Raw genomic sequence first — 18510 nt, 5'->3', positions numbered from 1 at the left:
ATATTGTTTCTGTATTTGTTTATTTTATATTAATGTTTAGTGTTTTATCTTCAGCTATCTACTAGGCAATTCCTTTGTTACTGTCAAAAAAGCCTTCTTATCTGTGATCAGTAAGCGAGATAAGTATTACTACTGTGGTCTTTTGTGTTTAAGTCATTATAATTATATTTGGGATAAACCACTATCCTCAAGGTATAACATTTGTTTCTATGCGGTGCGGAGTGTGTCGTGCCGGGTGTATCTGATGCCAAAACGCTTGTTCCTGGGTCAAACAAGGCGTTGGGAGTGTAATTATGTTTTTTAATTTATTATTGTTCCATGTGTTTGCTTCTTCATACAACGACTCACTCTTGTCCATCTTAGAACAAAGGACAACACCAACTGCTATCTTCCATCAAAAGTTCACAACTGAAATGCCTTCCAAGCCAGAACGCGTATTTACATTTTGTGTCTTGCTTACTAATGTTAGCAACGCTAGTCACTAACTCAGTCACCATCATTGCTGTCTCTCTCCTTTTTTAGAGTTTTAACACTTTGCAAAGATTCACCTTCACTAGACTGGACCGGGGAGTGGCTGAGTGCACTTCCTGAAACACTATATTCTGATACATTAGATTTAGGTAATGCTCACAGCTAAGTCCCAATTCTGTTTCTTTTTGAATTTCAAACACGTAAGACTGTAATAATAGTTTGTTGGAATATACCCAAAGCAAGCTGATTTCTTATTTCTCGTTTTTTAACTAAAGCCTTAAACGTTAGCTGAAATAGTGTCCAGAATCACTCGTAATACGAACCTTAAAGTGGCATGCGCGTGGCTAACTTAACTTACCTACACGATTCCTCCCTGCAGGACAGTGTTTTGCCAACAGATTGGATCATGGAGGAACTTTACTGTAGTCACACTTCAATTGTTCCTCTGAGTCTCCCCTTAGTCACATTCAATAGAGACTTAAAATATCATTTGATATAATGCATTCAAACGGGCTGGATCTCTGTGTTGTGTGTGTGTGGTTTGTGTGTGTGTGTTGGGTTGTGTGTGTGTGTGTGTGTTGTGGTGTTGTGTGATGTGTGTTACTGTCAAGACCATAGATCTCCCTCCACAACCCCAGTGTTGTTTCTTACTACGTGCAAAACCATGCGTTTTTTGCGGGTTATACCTCATTGATGTGCCCAGAGTAAGCATCACAGCGTGACATGGACTGCACTCCGCAAGAGTGGTCCATTTAACGACTGAATTAATGCTCGGCACTATGATAGCAATTATCAAAGAAGAAGTCACCAAAATTACACAGTTATATATTCATCAAGGTCTAAGGTAAGTACATTTTCTTTTTGGTGCTGCTGTCACACCAACTTCACACATAAATATGTTTTTATGAACAACCTGTCCCTCATGAACTGTCCAAGCGAATGGTATAGCCTGTTGCTACCCTATTCAACGTGGGCCTAATGGTAGTATTGTGAATAGTGAAATATTTGTGTACCCGCTTTTAGAAAATCAAGCAAATACTTCTAGGTAACAGCTCGTTCAGAAACGAATTTTTTTAGGTGCAGTTTTTATTCTTAAAGGAACAACCCTTTGCTTGTCTCACCACTGCTGCAGACAAGACATTTGGTTTCTAGGTCATCAACTTACAAGTGAACGCGGTGTCGTTGTTGCTTTGGGATTATTATATATATATTAGATTCAATTTTAATTGTCATTAACGCATGCAGGTACAAGGCAACGAAACAGCTAGTTCTGTGTCTAACAGAAGTGCAATAGGCAGTAATGCAGATATATAATTAGTTGAGGAATTAACAGCTGGATCCGAATTTTTAAAATGTTTGAATGATTTGACTTAATCGGCTTCTTTCTCGAGTTTGGTGAGAATTTCTAAGAGCACAATGTTCTGTTTTTGCTATGTCAAGGAATTCCTAAATTTTCGTTTGTTTTATGTTGATGTTTTTTTAATTGTGACTATCACTATGTTAAACATATAAAACGTATTTTATTTACGTAATTTAAAATGATGTTCAATTATGTTTGTGGCAGATTTTTCAGTTATTTCAGTATTGTAACAATGTTTTAATCTATTTTGTTTTTATTACAAATTAGTGGGTCGGGATCTCAGTGAGACTAACCTGTTTTTCTCTCTCTCTCTCTCATCGTCTCTCTCCTCTCTCTGTGTTCTCTGATTAGTCTCCTGTGTGGAAACAACACTGGTGTGAAACTGACATTCCACATTCCCAGTGCCAATAGTAAAGGTGTGGTCAAGTATGTGTTCTCTACAGATGGGTAGTTGCCATGGCAATGCTGCATCACCTACCTGTCCTCCCATCCCTGCACCCACATTGTACAAGCACACCTGATCAGTATTCCTGGATTGTTGGCATTTTTTATTAGGCTTTGATGAAAACCTTCTTTCCAAGACTACAACTGATGACTGTGAGAATGTGTTATCTCTTTTATTTAAGACGATGTTCACCAAACCATACAATAATTCCTAACATTTTGGTATGAGTTCTTCTCCAAATCAAAATGATTTGACTGAGATAGATAAATAGACAGATAGTATCTCTATCTGGTGTGTGTGTTGGTGTTGTGTTGTGTGTGTGTGTGTGTGTGGTGTGTGGGTGTGTGTGTGTGTGTGTGTGTGTGTGTGTGTGTGTGTGTGTGTGTGTGTGTGTGTGTGGTGTTGTGTGTGTGTTTGTGTGTGTGTGTGTGTGTGTGGGTGTCGCGCGCACAAATGTTTTTACACACCTTCTCATTCAATGTGTTTCCGTTATTTTCATGACTGGAGAGTGCTGAGTGTTTGGAGATGGAACAAAAAAGCTTCTTTCATGCACATGCGCTATCAATAGGTCCCAACTTAATTTTTATTGAAAACGTCCAAATAAAACGGTGTACCAAACACTGTCACTGGGATCAGCTTTGCAACCGCTTTCATTGTGAGGCATTGTGGCACACAGGTTGATAGGAATGTGGTCTTAAAAGATAACACAATTCTACATCATGGTTATCATAAAGAGTTAGAATAATTTGATTATACTTTGCATAACGAAAGCTCTAACACAGCACTGTCAACACTAAAAGACACCCAGAAAGGGCAGTAAGTGAACTCAGGTAGGCTATTATGGGATTGTGTCCACAGACGCTGTTGTCACAAATTCGGAGAATTGACTGAGTCTTATTTTAAGAGACAATGTCGGTAAGTGAGTAAACAGTTACAGGTTTGAGGGCATCTCATGAGGAAAGCACACTTCCCCAAACCAATGTCTTTAACCATAAGTCACTTCCCTTTTTTAAGTTGCAGCAACTAAATGTCACTTCTGCCTGAAACAGGCTTTAACACGTTGCTTTTTTTCCTCCGTCTCAGTGTAATGTTTGTAATTGTTTGTACCTTAAAACTATAAAAAATAAAATAAAATTTGATCACAAAAAACACTAAACTTGTTAAGGTGCAAAAAACAATGTATGTGCATATAGCTGACATAAAGAGCCATAGTTTTTGACTTCAAAACCACAGAGCTTTAACCTCAATGTTATCCTTTCACAATGCACCATTGCAGAAATTCTGCTTCCTCACTTTGGGGCAGAATTTCTTAAACATACATCTTCCAGACGGTGGTTTGTCACTGAAACCACCAGTAAGCCTACACAGATTTCTATTGTGCTCTCTTCTTCTTGTTCTGTGGTTGTGATGCAAATTGTTGAGAACTAGGGTCTACTGTAGTCACATCTGCATTGTTCTTTGAGTCGGTCAAACACTTTATTCAGTGATGACCTATGTATTTTGCACATCCCAGCATTTTCTTAATGTTGTTTACAGTTCAGTAAGGTGTAGTGTACACTGAAGCTTCCAGCACCACATTGAGAGATTTAAACTAAATTCTCATATGTGGTACCCTTATATAAGGTGTAGTCTTACCCATCATATCAGGCTGTCATGGTAAAAATAACAAACTTCTTTGGTTATTGAATCTGTATAAACGCTTGTTATTTTCTGATTGGCTGCTGCTCTGTGTCCTGAAGTGGAAGAGGAAATCACACTCATGGGATCCCCACTGGAGTTTGTGGAAAGGTCATGCACAGCCACGCCCCACAGAAAGTCAGACCTCCCAAAACACGAACATCAGGTTGGTGTGTAGATGAACAGAAGTCCTATTGTGTATTTGTCTTCATCAATTATGCCATGTCACATCATTAATGCTGCATTACAGTACATTGTCACGTTACATGACAACCAAGCCAAAGCATTCTGTCATGTAAGTAATACATTACATTGTAGTCACAAGGTGCAATACACATGCAAAAAACTTGTGGACTGAGCAAGTCATAAAATGCTCTCTTTTTACTCACATCTCTGTCACATCTGCGTAGTACGCCCTGTATTTTCCATGTTACACTGCAGTATGTGACATCTAATTTTATCTTATGGGCATCTATTATGTCTTATGTTTTACATATTGTTTTGTTTTACATCAACCTTGTCCCAATTGTTATATTATTATGCTATGTATTGTCATGCCAACATTACAGCTTCAATTAGGTCCATGCATCACTCACCAGTCATGATGTGTACCATGTAATTATGCATATTATAACAACACGAATGATTTTCCAACTGGCTGCAGAGTTCTCACCTACGACACACCTGCAGCTGAAGGGGATTTCTACTAGCACAGTGTTTCTGAAAGTAGCCATGAACCTTGGCCTGCCTGCCAACCAATGACCTACTACCAGAGCCCGAGTTCACTAGCTTCACATCTACAAGAACAGGGGACGATGTGCGCATCACCATACAGTGTAATGCAGATTTTTTAGCACACATGCACAAAAAGGTAATGGATACATTAGACAGTGTTTGTTTCGGTGTTATGTTAGAAAACGGCAGACAAACTGGACCTGCCCATAGCAGAGTTGAGGTGGGGTCGTTGAGGAAGAAAAACACACCCCTGCCATTATGGAAGCCAAAGAAACCAGTAATGAATGACTTTTTCATCTTGAGATTTCGAGAGACACCCAACGCTATCTTTCAGCAGTTAATTGGTAAATCTTTCAGCCACACAACACCAAAAACAATACTATATGTGATATGGTTACAGCAGTATAATAGGGTAGCAATAAATCAAAAGTTCTCAGAAGTTTGTTTGTCTGCAATAGTTACGAGACTTTTTCAAAATAGATCAACATGTATTTGCACTCTGTAAAATTTCTTATATATATAACACCCCATTGTTTGATTATTGCTTTTTACGGATAAAGTAGGGAGACAAGACATTGACATTGAAGATTAGATCTTCATTAAATCTGTACCTGATGCTTCTGTCCTTCTGCTGTACCCTGCATTATTGTAGGTAAGTAAACAAAGTAGGGATAATGAGGAATGATTTGACCCATTTTGTTCCGCTAGCAGCCTTAAAGCAGATACAGGTTAACCTTTTTTCTTTTGAGTTACTAGATTCTCTTTGTCTGCTGGTTTTTTCTTCAGCAGTGCGTGATCATCTCCCGAAGCCAACAAACAAGCTTCACTGTTTGGATGATAAGTCGTCAGGAATGACCTGGAGTCTCGACCTCTAGGAATGACTCTTAGTACAAGGTCAGCAACTATCATTGCACACATATTGCATTTCAATGTGTTTTACATGTGTAGAAATGTATGTTTGAGCCCTTATTGGCTAGTTGAGCACACTGTCCTCTGGAAATGTTCTTTGTGTATTGTTCTGACCTGTTTCCTAGAACAGGTGGCTGGAAATGAAAGCATGGAATTCCATGGAACAAACATCACCACACTGGCTGTCTGAATAACATCAAGGCTAAGTGTCATACTATAGCAAGACAAACAACTCAGTCCTAATTAGCACCATGCTAATCCCCATCCAAGTGTTACGATGGTTTAGCCTGTCTCTCTAGGAAATGAAAATAACTTTGGTGTCCTCTTAAAGAGAAACTCTCTTGGGGAATACGCTTACCTTGCACAGCAGCAGGATAACGTGGAATCACAAGATCACATGTCACCACGGAAACCCATCTTGTCAGGCTTTAGGTAATGTTCTATTAACAAACCATCTGGTGCATCATGCCATGAAAACATTTTTATAAAGCATTTATGGCTCCAGAGAGAGCTGTGCAAGGTTAATGCAACTCAGTTGCATGTACCCTAGTGCAGCTTCACAAAGCTGCTAGCATGTGAAATTACAGTTGTGGAAACTGTATCTGATTGTACTTGATAACTGGCTCACCTTATCAGACACTAGCTTCTGTGTTTAACCACTCTACTGTCTACAGTTAAACACACACACACACATGAAGTTCGTTTTTGTGCCGTGAAATCCCTGAACTTGTTTTCCTCATTTGGAAGATGTTAAAAAGAAAATGTTGTACACTATGTACACACACATGGTCATGCAAGGCCTTGTAGCAATCGACTTGTGGGCCTGCAGAGGTGTAAAAACAATAAGTGAGTTGCCGCACCAGTGCAGTCTGTCACCCATTTTTACTTTCTTTTTATTTGTGATACCTGCAAACCTTGCTTGCTTCACAAGTTTCACAGGTTTACCAGACACTTGTGAAATAGTATATGTGCTTTGCCCTCTTTTTTCTGTACAAAGTGCTTCCTCCAGCCATGCCAGATTCAGTCACTTGACACAAACCTTTATAGTCCATTAAAGCAGCCTCACTGTACTGTCACAGGCTTTGTGGATCTGCAGACAGAGAATGCTGACTTGATGGAAAATGTTGGAGCGATTCCTTTCCTGGACTACAAGCATTTTGCCCCAGAATCTTTTTTCTTTGAGGTATAGTGGAGCTGGAAATACTGGTCTTCTCCAACTGATGCTGTATTATGAAATATCAAATATAGCATTATCACCAGATTTACAAGCCAGTTTTTGGTTAGTGTTTTCAAGAGTGAATCTTGACTGACGTCGTTTATCAAAGACTGCCATGGTAAGGTTTGACACCAGCCTTGTTCGTTGTCGGTATCACTTTATAACTTCTGTCAGGGATGTATCGGGGTGTATATCTCTGTCAGGGATGTATATCGCTGTGACAGGGATGTATGTCTCTCTGTAGGGATGTCTACTCTGTAGGATGTAGATCTCTGTCAGCGATGTCTATTCTGTCAGGGATGTAGATCTCTGTCAGGGTATGTAGATCGTGCTGTCGCGGATGTATATCTCTGTCGGGATGTATATCTCGTCAGGGTATGTATATCGCTGGCTCGTGATTTATATCGCTGTCAGGGATGTATAACGTCTGTCAGGGATGTATAACGCTGTTAGCGCTGTTATAACGCTTTAGCGATGTATTGTTGTATCTGACCTGAAATCAGGATGTGGTGAAGGTTCAGCTTGATGAAGGTTGCCAGAGCTTGTCCAGGCGGGATCCAGGACCAGACTCTTCCTCCATCCATGGGCACGCGCTGGAGGAGCAGAAGACCTTCACCATCAAAGACAAGTCAGTCTGTTCTTTGAGTTGTTTGTTTCACTATGTATGATGTCTCTTGTACACAAGATATGTTTTGGGCCTAGACAGCTGAGATATGAAAGAGGAGAGAGGAGGAATGAGAGGAGAGAGGGGGAATGACTTGCAGCAAAGGGCTGCAGGTCGGAGTCGAACTCAGCCGCGCTGTGTCAGGACTAACTTCTATATGGACAACCACTCTACCAACTGAGCTATCTGGCCGCCTTATTCATCCTGGGTCTTTTTTTTCTTTTCACTATGTTTCTTGTCAGTTGCTTACTCATGGAAGTAATCAACTATTTTCATATCGATTAATCTGTCTTTTGATTAATACATTAATTCTTTAGTCTGTGAAATGGTAACAGTGAAAAAAGTAATTCATTTTTTTAGAACCCATGTTGATGTCTTCAAGTCAACCAACTTACCAAAAACCAAAGCTTTAAATTTAAAGAAAAGCAGCAAATCCTCTTATTTAAGAAGCTGAAACGAGATAGCATGTTTCTGAAAAATAACTTAATTGATTTGAAACAGTTGAGATGGTTTTTCTGTTTGACGCTGTTGATCAACAAACAGTGGGCTGGTAAATGTTTTATTCTGTCTTATTCTCTTTGTACTTTCTCTGTTCATCCTTCGATCATGTTAAACTCACGTCCTGTTCCTGTTCTTGCCTCTATGTTCCTTACCTTTTAATCTGCTCCTTCCAGGTGTGCGTGGCCTCATTACTGACCGTAGCGCTCCACACAACTTGCAATACCTTACAGGTAAGGAGCTCTGCTGAAGGCTCTGATGAGCAGAGCCAGCAACGCTCAGCCAAACTTGCTGCTACGTCGCACTGATCCACCGTGGAGAAATTTTAACCAACTGGATGTCAGTCTGTCCTTTATGGCTTCCTCAGGGTCATTTTACTTTTTCACTGTTCCTAATATCTATAACACTAACTCACGAACAAGTGTGCACTAGTTTTAACCATGCTTGCATCTTGGCTAGAATTGTGTTCAACACTTTGGTCCGTAGGCCTAATATACTTAAGAACGTTGGGTGGATTGCCATACAATGGGCCAGACATTGGTGATCTAAGGCCTACTGACCGTCGGGGTCAGCTGAGGAAAACTATAACTGAACGACCACGGTCCCATCCCCAACGTATCCTGGAGCAGACGCCATTGATGAGATCCATGCACAGTGTGCAGCATGAATTGAAACTCAGTGATGATTTTCATGTTTGCCATCATTAGTTCATAATTAACATGTCTTCCTTTTTGGTTTATAATCAAATGCCTTGCTAAACTAATACCTTGTCATCAGCTGTACTCTTGTTTATTGTTAAAATTAGCAAATGTAGCATTTTAGTTAGGCTAAACGATAAGGTCAAATGATAATCACGATTATTTTGATCAATATTGTAATCATGATTAATTATCACAATTATTTGATTTTAACCAAAACAAATTTTTTGTCACATAGGCTATTTATAACTGCTTTCACTCCATATTATGCTACATTCTCAAGTTGTATGTTGTATAGACATACTACGCAACACATGTAAATGAAAATTAGATAAATCTTAAATAAACGGATTTTTTTTTTTTTATGTATCTCTGAGAAAGCTCCTTCACTTGTTTCAACAATAACTGATTGAAAGAGACTGGGGAGAGAGAGTGGAGGTGCAATGGAGCTACTCATAGAACGACGGCTGACTCATTAGAAGGGTCCAGCACGGGTTGAATGGCGCGTCAGCGGAGTTACACACGTTGTGTGTATGAAATGTCTGTATCGTCACTGCGCGCTACATTTTTATGAACTATGATTCTGGCCATGGGTCCATCTCTGGCCCAGATCCAGCAGCTCCGCTCACACGATATTACTCTACCAACGAAGTTAATCATTCATTTACTTTCTGTGTTTTTTTTTTTTCACCGTGGTGGCCCCATAGCAGAGTTACCCGCGAAACACTGGTACAAATACAGGTTTCCCCTACATACTAACATATCCAGCTGTTTATAACAATTAAAACTGTAGACAAATGTCGATGTGGTACCGGCGCTACGTGTGGCAGGGCTCGCGGAAGTAAGTACAAAGAGTAAGAGGAGAGATCCAACACGGCCACATCTTTACAGAAAAATGGGTCATGAACGCAAAATTAACCATATCCATATACACATTCATCGGATGCGAGACATTAGCACCGGTGTGTTCTAGAGGAAAAATATTTCTCGCGCCCTAAGCCCCGTGAGCTAACAGACACCGACTAGACTGGTCACTGCTTTTGTCTCAAAAACACCACAGATGGGACAAAATGTTGCGTGTACTGGTAAACTGGTTAACCTTGAGACCGACTACAACCGACTATCTGTGAATTTTCCTCCGTGTACTCTGTCCTCTGTGACTGTCTACATTTAGAAACAAGCTGAACAACTCTGTCACATGAAGTCACAAAAAACAAAGCTACTATGAAATTGTGCATTTAAAAAATTGCTTGATCACGCAAATTTGATCGGGAAGTCGTGATCGTGATTAAAATTGATTAATTGTGCGCCCTAATGTTTAATACACTAAGTAAGATGGTGATCAAGTTTAAAAACATACCTGCTAAACATTAGCATGTTAACATTGTCAATGTGCGATTGTACATGCTAACATTAGCGCACATCTCACAAGAGCTCTAGCATGGCTGTAGACTCTTACTCTTGTCTTTACCTTTAAGTCAAGTCAAGTCAAGTCAGCTTAATTCAATTCTCACATGTCAAAACTAAGAAATGAATTGCGTCCCTCTATCCCACGATGACACAAGATTTTAACCATTTGTCAGACAACAAACATTCAAGTAAAACTCAACTAAATAACTCACATAATGAAATTTAAATGTTGGATAACTGTGTATGTTGACACAACACAGTGTCTGAATTAAACGGACATGTTCTGAAAACTAAAACAAACTAAAGCCAAAACCTATGCACCATACAGAAATAGATGCACAAACCCACATTTGAAGCAAATGGTTTTACAATTTGCAATACACAAGTATTGTGCAGCTCTTTATTATTTGCAAAATAACATGGTTTCTGGGCACAAGCAAGAATTGGCTTGTTTGTCTTCAGATATGTTGCAGAATTTTATGTCCCGCAATTATTACTTCTCTGTGAGGCTCACAGGCTAGTTACCAACTATTTCAGTCACATCACAAGTAAAGCTATTTTATAAACACATCTTATCCCTCTTAACCTTGTCTGTCTCATACCTAAGAACATCTTTGTCAGTTTTATCTAAGAAACATACCATGGTATTTGTTACCTGTTCACAGCTCAAGCTATTTTACTCAGCTGTTGATATTTAATAATGTTTGTTGGTAGCATCTAACCTCAATTTTGGTTGACAAGACCTGCCCTATTTTTTTTACCGGCAACCTAAATAACAAAAATAGAATAAACCACAAACCTAATTTGATCTTTGTAGTTGACACACAGTTGCTACATCTGCTGTGCCTCATTGACTGACAGAGATCTGATATTGTGCAGGAAAGCGTTGGCCAGCACTTGTTCCTGATGGTGAGCGCTCTCACGCAGCAGACTGCAAAAGGACCTGTGGATTGCGTGACAGAGAAAGCTCTGTACACACTGGAGCGAGGACTGGCTCTGTGGCAGGTCTCAGACTTCAGCTCCCTGGTAAACACCACACACCACACACACACACACACACCCCAACACACACACACACACCACACACACACACCACACCACACACGGCGGTCACTCAGTACTCACTTCCCTACTCAGTGAAGTACAGATAATTGTGTTAAAAATACTCTGGTGAAGTACTGATTTAACTTCTTTACTCAATAAAGTAACAGAGTAGGGGGCGCTGTGGCTCGTGGTAAGCGGTGTGTCTGCCAATTGGAAGGTTGGGGTTATAATCCCTCATCCTGCAGTCCCATGTCGAGTGTCCTTGGGCAAGACACTGACCCCAGTTTCCCCGGTGCTGCGTCGGAGTGTGAATGTGTGTGAGTGTTATCTGATGAGCAGGTGGCACCTTGTACGGCAGCCCCGGCCACAGTGTGTGAATGGTGAATGTATCCTGTATGATGTAAAAGCGCTTTGAGTAGTCGTAAAGACTAGAAAAGCGCTATATAAATACAGCACATTTACATTTACAAAGTACAGGCTTGGAAATTTCCTTTAAGTATAAAAGTAGCCTTGTGAATGACAACTCTACCTGGACCAGAAACTACAGTGGACATGGTGAAAAGGCTCTTTATATGATAATTATAATAAATAATTAGATATAATAGATAACAAGACTAAATAGATATTTTAAACTTAGTGAGGACTAGATTAGGAGTTTAGATTGGATTTTAAAGCTGATTCTGGTTTCCAACTTCGGCCCAGGTGTGTCTGTTAAAACACGGACGGAGACAACGTCTCTCTGTTGATGCTTTTTACAATCAAGCATCAGTATAAACATGGGGGGGGGGGTGGTAGCTCTGCTATGGCTGTTCGTGTGGTAATAAAAGAAATAAATAACATTGTGAAGGCTACCATACACAATGCATAGGAATCAGATATGCTGGTAAATAATAACAATAAACCCACTATTAATTAAATTATCTTAATGAGCAAGGACAATCAACAATTGCCATTATAACGAATCAACAGCCAGGTGTAACCTAGGGTAACAGGTGTAACCTAGGGTAACAGGTGTAACCTAGGGTAACAGGTGTAACCTAGCTAACAGGTGAAGAACACAAACAAGCTAACTTTTACATTTGCAAGAACTATAGACAAATACAACAGCCTTAAATGAACTGACAACATAAGTTATACGATTTACAGTTCTCAAAGACGCACACGATCTCAACTGACTATCCCCCGGACAGCTAGTCTCTTTTCTCTCACTTTTGTCTCCGTGTGCCGTGCGGGCCCGCTCGTGGTGTGCGGCGCGTGTCCGCGCTATTCTCCTACATGCACTCACAATCACACCAGATAGTCAACCATTAGTACAAAACTAAAGAAACGAGACAATTTTGTAAAATGTAAGGAGTAGAAGGTACCGATATTCGTGTTAAAATGTAAGGAGTAAAAGTAAAAAGTTGCCAAAAAAATTAATTGTAAAGTAAAAATATCTGAAAAGTCTACTTGAGTACAGTAACGAAGTACAAATACTTATGTAAGTATTTGTACTTCGTTACTTCCCATCTCTGCCGTAGGGTTGTCTTCTAGTGGGTCTTTAGATCGCTGTACAGTGTGGGCAGGGAAAAATAGATGTGGTGAGTGGTAGAGAAGCCTTTTTCTCTTTTTTTCTTGCGGTGCTGTCGCTTTGTCTCTGTGACACAGCTGAGGTCCATTTCATGGCACAAAACTCCTTCCTGCACAGTTGTCTTTGAGCTTCGCCTGTCCAAAACGATCTGCTCCCTCTTGCTTACTGGAATTCTGAACTTCTTTAGACTGATCTTAATATTATCCTGTTATACATGCAAGAATAACATGGCCAGTCGATCGAAGTTGGTACTGCATTATTGTGGTGGTGATACTGAACCTGTTGGCCTTACTCCAAAACGCTGATGTTGGTTTGTCTGTCCTCCCAGTTGATCCTCAGAATCTTCCTTAAGTGTCGTAAGTCTAGACCCAGGGTCCTGTATGCCTCGGGAGAGGCATTCAGGACCTGGAGCCCTGGAGATCTTTTGTGGAGTGTGCTATGATGGCATTGTCGTTCACATAATGAAGCTCCATGATGGTGGTGTTCCTGATTTTGCTCTTGGCTTTAAACCTGTTAAGGTTCGGTATAGGATTGGAATTCCCTTTGGCAGCTCTTCAGCCATGAGGTGGAGTATGGAAGCAATAAAGATGGCAAACAGGGTGGGTGTCCTGTTTGACCCCTTTTGCTACTGTAAAAGGCCCAGACTCAGAGCCACCAAGCACTGTGGCTGACATGCCATCATTTAGTAATCTCTGTATTCTGATGTATTTATCATGGCAGCCATGCCTTGATAGTATGCTCCAGAGAGCGCGGCGGTCCACAGAGTCAAAGGCCTTTGTAAGGTCTATGAAGGCTATGTACAAAACATGCGCGCGCACACACACACCACACACACACACGCACATGCACACATGCACACGACATCTTAGGGCATTTGCACACTTCAGCGGATTACTTGGGTCCAAGTGAGGTCATTTTGTGTGTGTTGGTTTATTTACTCCACAGTCATGGAATAAATACCAAACCATGAGTGGTACGTTTGTGTATTGCTCAGTTAGTAGGGCATAAGTTTAGTCAGTTGTGCTTTTACGTGTGGAAGCAATCAACACTTCCCAATTCTTAGTTCTGTTTTTAGTTTTACGTTTTGTACGAAGCTGGACCTATTTACTGTAATTCTTTGTCCAATCACGCAATATATACACAGCACTTCCAAAACACACACTTTAACATGAAAAGGGATGCTATGATATTAAAATTTCCAAATTGTGGGTCAGATTTCTTTTCTCTCACTCAGTTCTGGACTAGATAAAACAAAACTGCCTCAAGGCGTGTTAATGAGGGTTGTTAGCCACAAGTATTAAGACAGCTTATCATTGCGCAGATAAACCACTTCCTCCGTGTATTTTAGGCCCTTTGAATATATGCAAACCAGTACAGCTTGACATTGCTTTATTTACCGTAAGTTTTCAGGTTATTTAAAAATGTAAGTTATTAAAAAAATTCCAGGATGTTGCACACCAGAGAAGGGGTGTGTGTGTGTGTGTGTGTGTGTGTGTGTGTGTGTGTGTGTGTGTGTGTGTGTGTGTGTGTGTGTGTGTGTGTGTGTGTGTGTGTGTGTGCGCGCGCGCGTGTGCGCGCGCGTGCGTGCGCATCAGATAACTAAAGTCATTGCCTAATAAACTGGGATTTTGTTAAGATAAATTCAGTTTGGTCACCCTTAGACTTATTAAGCAAAGTTACAAAAAAAATGTTAAAAAAAATTTATGTAATGGCATCTGTTGCAAATTTACGTTAACAGTAACACAAGTAAAACCAAAAAACAATACCGTGTGTGTGTGTTTTAAGCTGTGACGGAGCCTGTTTAAGGAAGCAGGCAGCTACTAACAAAAACACCTAATTCAAGGAAGTGGAGCGTCTCAGCATTTCTCAGACTAAACACATCAATGAACCCACATGTCCTGTATGAACAAGCTTCCGTTGAACACACCCTACTTCTCAAAGCAAGGTAATTGTTGGGATAGATATTGGGACGGAGAAATAATTCAATTATAAAGCATTTAAATATCAAAACTTGGAGAGCAGGAGAAGATAAGCGAGTGGCTAAGCATGAGTTAGGACGTACAGAGAGCTGGAACTGAAGCAGAACTTTACTTCTGTGGGTTTGACAGTAAAGTGTATGGAACTAGAGTTGCTGGAGTCTGTGAATACCGCCACGAGAAATTAACCTGTGACATCCGTCTCATATGACGAGGACAAAAGTGGAAGCATTCAGTAGACCTGATTTTGTTGCATGCGATGCTGACACACACAAGGTTGTGTATATGATAATCTTAAATGCCCTGAAAACTTTTCTTTGTCAGCGTCATACAAATAATAACGCAGGATGCTTTTTAAACATTTGAACTCTGATTTTTAAACTGATTGTAGTTGAATTTGTCACATATATTTAAAGTTTCAGAGAAATCCTCAAGATTTTAAAACTAAAAAGAGACTAAAGTTTTAGTCTCTGAATATTAATAATGTTAATATTTATCTAAATAAGAATCCTGCTGTCTGTGACTCTTTTATTTTCCACTTGGTATCAAATGTTTGACAGTAAGCTAGATACATATTTGTGATTTATGACTAAAGCAGAAGCAGACGTTTCTGGGACATTTCTACACATGTGGTACCTGCAAATACATCATGAAGTTTAGATTTTAGCATACAAATAATGTATCTGTTGAATTATCCCCAGTATGGTCTTTAAATGTGAAACTTTGCTCTTACATATGTGTATTCCTTCCTCTTTTATATTTCCTTCTCTCTGCTGGTCTCCTGCTCTCAACGGCAGTCACAAACGTTTTATCTGATCTGACAATTGGCTGGGTATAAAGATTGTGAAAGATTGATTTCCATGTTAATCTTGTCCCTGTCTCTGTAATGTGTACAGAAGCTGAAGGTGCTGTTTGCAGTGGGCAGTGAGGGAGAAGTCAGCGAACCTCTGGAGGTCAGCGCTCTCAGCTGTGACTCAGTAGAGCAAGTCAAAGAGAAAATCCTGTCCACTTTCAAGGCAAAGTTTGGTTTCCCCTACAACAGTCCTCTTAAGGACATTTGTATCCGTAAGTAATAGACCACTCTCTTTAGTCCCGGGTCTTTAAATACTAAAAGATGACAACCAACAATTAATTGATTCTACTGACAAGTCATGTCTATGTAGATGACACCTGATATATCTTAATCCCATGTGCCAAAAGCTCTACTGTTATCCAAAAAGTGTTAAAATTAACACTTCAGTGAGCCACACTGTTAGAACTTAATGACGTGTTTCGTAATTACCATGAACATTGCCACTGTTAATTAGGAGTGGGTCCCACCTACATTGTCATGGTTGTGCATCAAATGTGTATCAATCTGCTGCTGAAAATGATTCCCAACAAATGCACAATTTAGTCTTGTTTAAGCTACAAACTACAGTGACCAGCTGTTTTAGAGAAATTACTGAGCCAACTATATCTATGTGTCTGTGAACTGTTATTAAAGATGTAAAAGAAACACTTTACACCATAAAGTGCTTCCTTTTTGCCACCAGAGTATGAGAACAAGGGCTCGTTTGTTACTCTAGAGGAAGTGGATGCAAGCTCTGAGGTTATTGGGGAGGTGACCATGCTCAACACACTCAAGCACTACAAGGTGAGAAATGGTAGTATTGGAAAAGGTTGTCCGTGGAACAGGGATCTCAGTTACATACTATCACTATATCACATGTTCGTACAATCCAACTACTAAAACGTATATACTCTCATGCAGAAAATCATTAAGGGTTTTTTGCTAACATGCTCACTAAAAACGCTGCATCTCAAGCAGCAAACCAGCAGTCCCAGTCAACCTGAGAGCAGGGAGGCACAGCTGAGCCTGTGTCAGTTGGCACAACTCCCATCTCACTTTGAGTTTACTTGTTCCTGTCTCCGCCTACAGGAAAAGAGCATACATAGTGTTTTTTATATACACAGACATATTTATAACAAAGCCAAGCCCCAACTTTAAAACATAGTCGAACCGGAAACAATACATGCTGTAGGTGTTGCTGTCAGGGAAATCGTTGTATCGCCAATTCTGGAGTAAATTGTGTTAACGAAAGTAGAACTGAGCAAATGTCAAATAAAGATATTTTCTTAAGTTCCTGATAAGCTAATTTTATTCTAATGATGCTGATTTCTTCTACATCTTCTTGCAACACCCCTGGGTCAGCCAAGCAGGCTTACTAACTAAGATGGGGGTTTCCTGTTACATACACAAACAATAAAAAATGTACTGAAAGTTCAAAAAAAAGTTTGTGCGTGTGTATGTAAATGTGTATATAGATGTATTTCTGAATAGATACACACTGTACATGTACAGTATATTGTATATGTTTTATAGCAATAAAAATTTTATGTTTAATCTTAGCCATCTGAAGTGTAAAGGCTTTTTGCAACTGTTCTCATCTCATGCTGCTCTTACAGTCATTTAATAGCAATTGTTTTACTTATTTGGAGCAAATGTAATGTATTAACCTTCCTGTGTGTTTGTACTCCTGTAGGTTCCTGACGGTGCGACAATCAAAGTGCTCTCTAAGAAAACTCATCCCCCTGTGAGCCCGCAGGGAAGTCTAAAGGGTAACTGCTAAGAAGAAAAACACTGAGTTAACACTTCTAATAGTATTTTGAGATGTCTGTGTACTTATTCTGGAGAGCCAGTAAGGGATTATTCAAGTTTAGCATTAGGGCCAGGGAAGAAACCATTACTGGGTCCTGTTTTCAGAGTAGCATAGTGAAAGAATATAGAAATAATCTTCAAAAATAGGTACCATTAATTGGCAATCAAAGGAGAAACAAAAGACTTAAGAGTTTACCATCTATTCCACAGATAAATCTCAATGCATCAAATTGTTCTAATCAGCTTCTGGTAGCTACATTTGCCAGCCATGAAAACTGTTCACACAAACAGTAATTCTTGACCTTGGCATCACTGCGTGTGGCCAAACAATCTCTAGGTCCTTTTTACTAGCTTTTTCTGTGTAGTCATCCACTTCCTACAGTCTTAATCAGCAAATGAACTGGCTGAGTTGTCATTCTGTGTCGTAAAACCAGAACATGGGTCACATGTAGGGTTGGGTACAGAAACCCGGTTCCACTATGGAACGTAGGAATCGGACTGGATAAGAACGCAAATTTCGGTTCCTCATTTCGGTTCCACTTAATGTGTTGACTGAAATATTTTGCCTCTGTTGCTCTCAAATGGACGTAAAAATATCACACTTTCTCTGTGGTCTACCGTTGGCTAGATACCGTAATTGTAGGTTACTTTTAAAATGACATATTTTCCCTCTGGACTCTGGTCAGCATACCAACTCAACATTTATTTTGTTGTTACTAGTTAATAGTGTAACTGCTATTTATTTATTTTCATTTTTTATATGAATACGGTTGTTGTGTGTGTGTGTGTGTGTGTGTTGTTGTGTGTGTGGTGTGTGTGTGTGTGTGTGTGTGTTGTGTTGTGTGTGTGTGTGTGTGTTGTGTGTTTGTACAGTATGTGTGTATGTATGTATATGTGTCCTCTAAAAGTTCTAGAGGTGTGTCTGCTGCTAGAACTCTGTGCTCTATTCATCTGGTCTCTAATCAGCTGCTGGTTTAACTGTGGTTGCTGCGGGCCTGGTGACCCAGAAGAACTTATCCTCAGCAGCAGAGGTGACTCTTGGTCTTCCTTTCATGTGAGCCAGTTTCGTTGCAGCACTTGATGGTTTTTGTGACTGCACTTGGGGACACATTCAAATGTTTCGTAATTTTCCGGACCGACTGACCATCATTTGTGAAAGTAATGATGGCCACTTGTTTCTCTTTACTGAGCTGATT

The 18510-nt window shown here is 39.9% G+C and overlaps 1 protein-coding gene across 1 annotated transcript in view; it reads left to right on the top strand.

Annotated features, from left to right (window-relative positions):
* Nucleotides 1-18510, top strand: part of plxnc1 (plexin C1) — a 55720-nt gene that overhangs the window by 21036 nt on the left and 16174 nt on the right. The window contains exons 21-23 of the mRNA XM_032505812.1: nucleotides 15570-15738; nucleotides 16209-16309; nucleotides 17199-17274. Coding sequence (XP_032361703.1) covers nucleotides 15570-15738; nucleotides 16209-16309; nucleotides 17199-17274 — 346 coding nt within the window. The remainder of the gene's footprint in view (nucleotides 1-15569; nucleotides 15739-16208; nucleotides 16310-17198; nucleotides 17275-18510) is intronic.

The sequence above is a fragment of the Etheostoma spectabile genome, chromosome 23 (assembly GCF_008692095.1).
Source record: "Etheostoma spectabile isolate EspeVRDwgs_2016 chromosome 23, UIUC_Espe_1.0, whole genome shotgun sequence".
In the NCBI taxonomy this organism is placed as follows: domain Eukaryota; kingdom Metazoa; phylum Chordata; class Actinopteri; order Perciformes; family Percidae; genus Etheostoma; species Etheostoma spectabile.
This window is presented reverse-complemented; position numbering and strand designations above follow the sequence as displayed.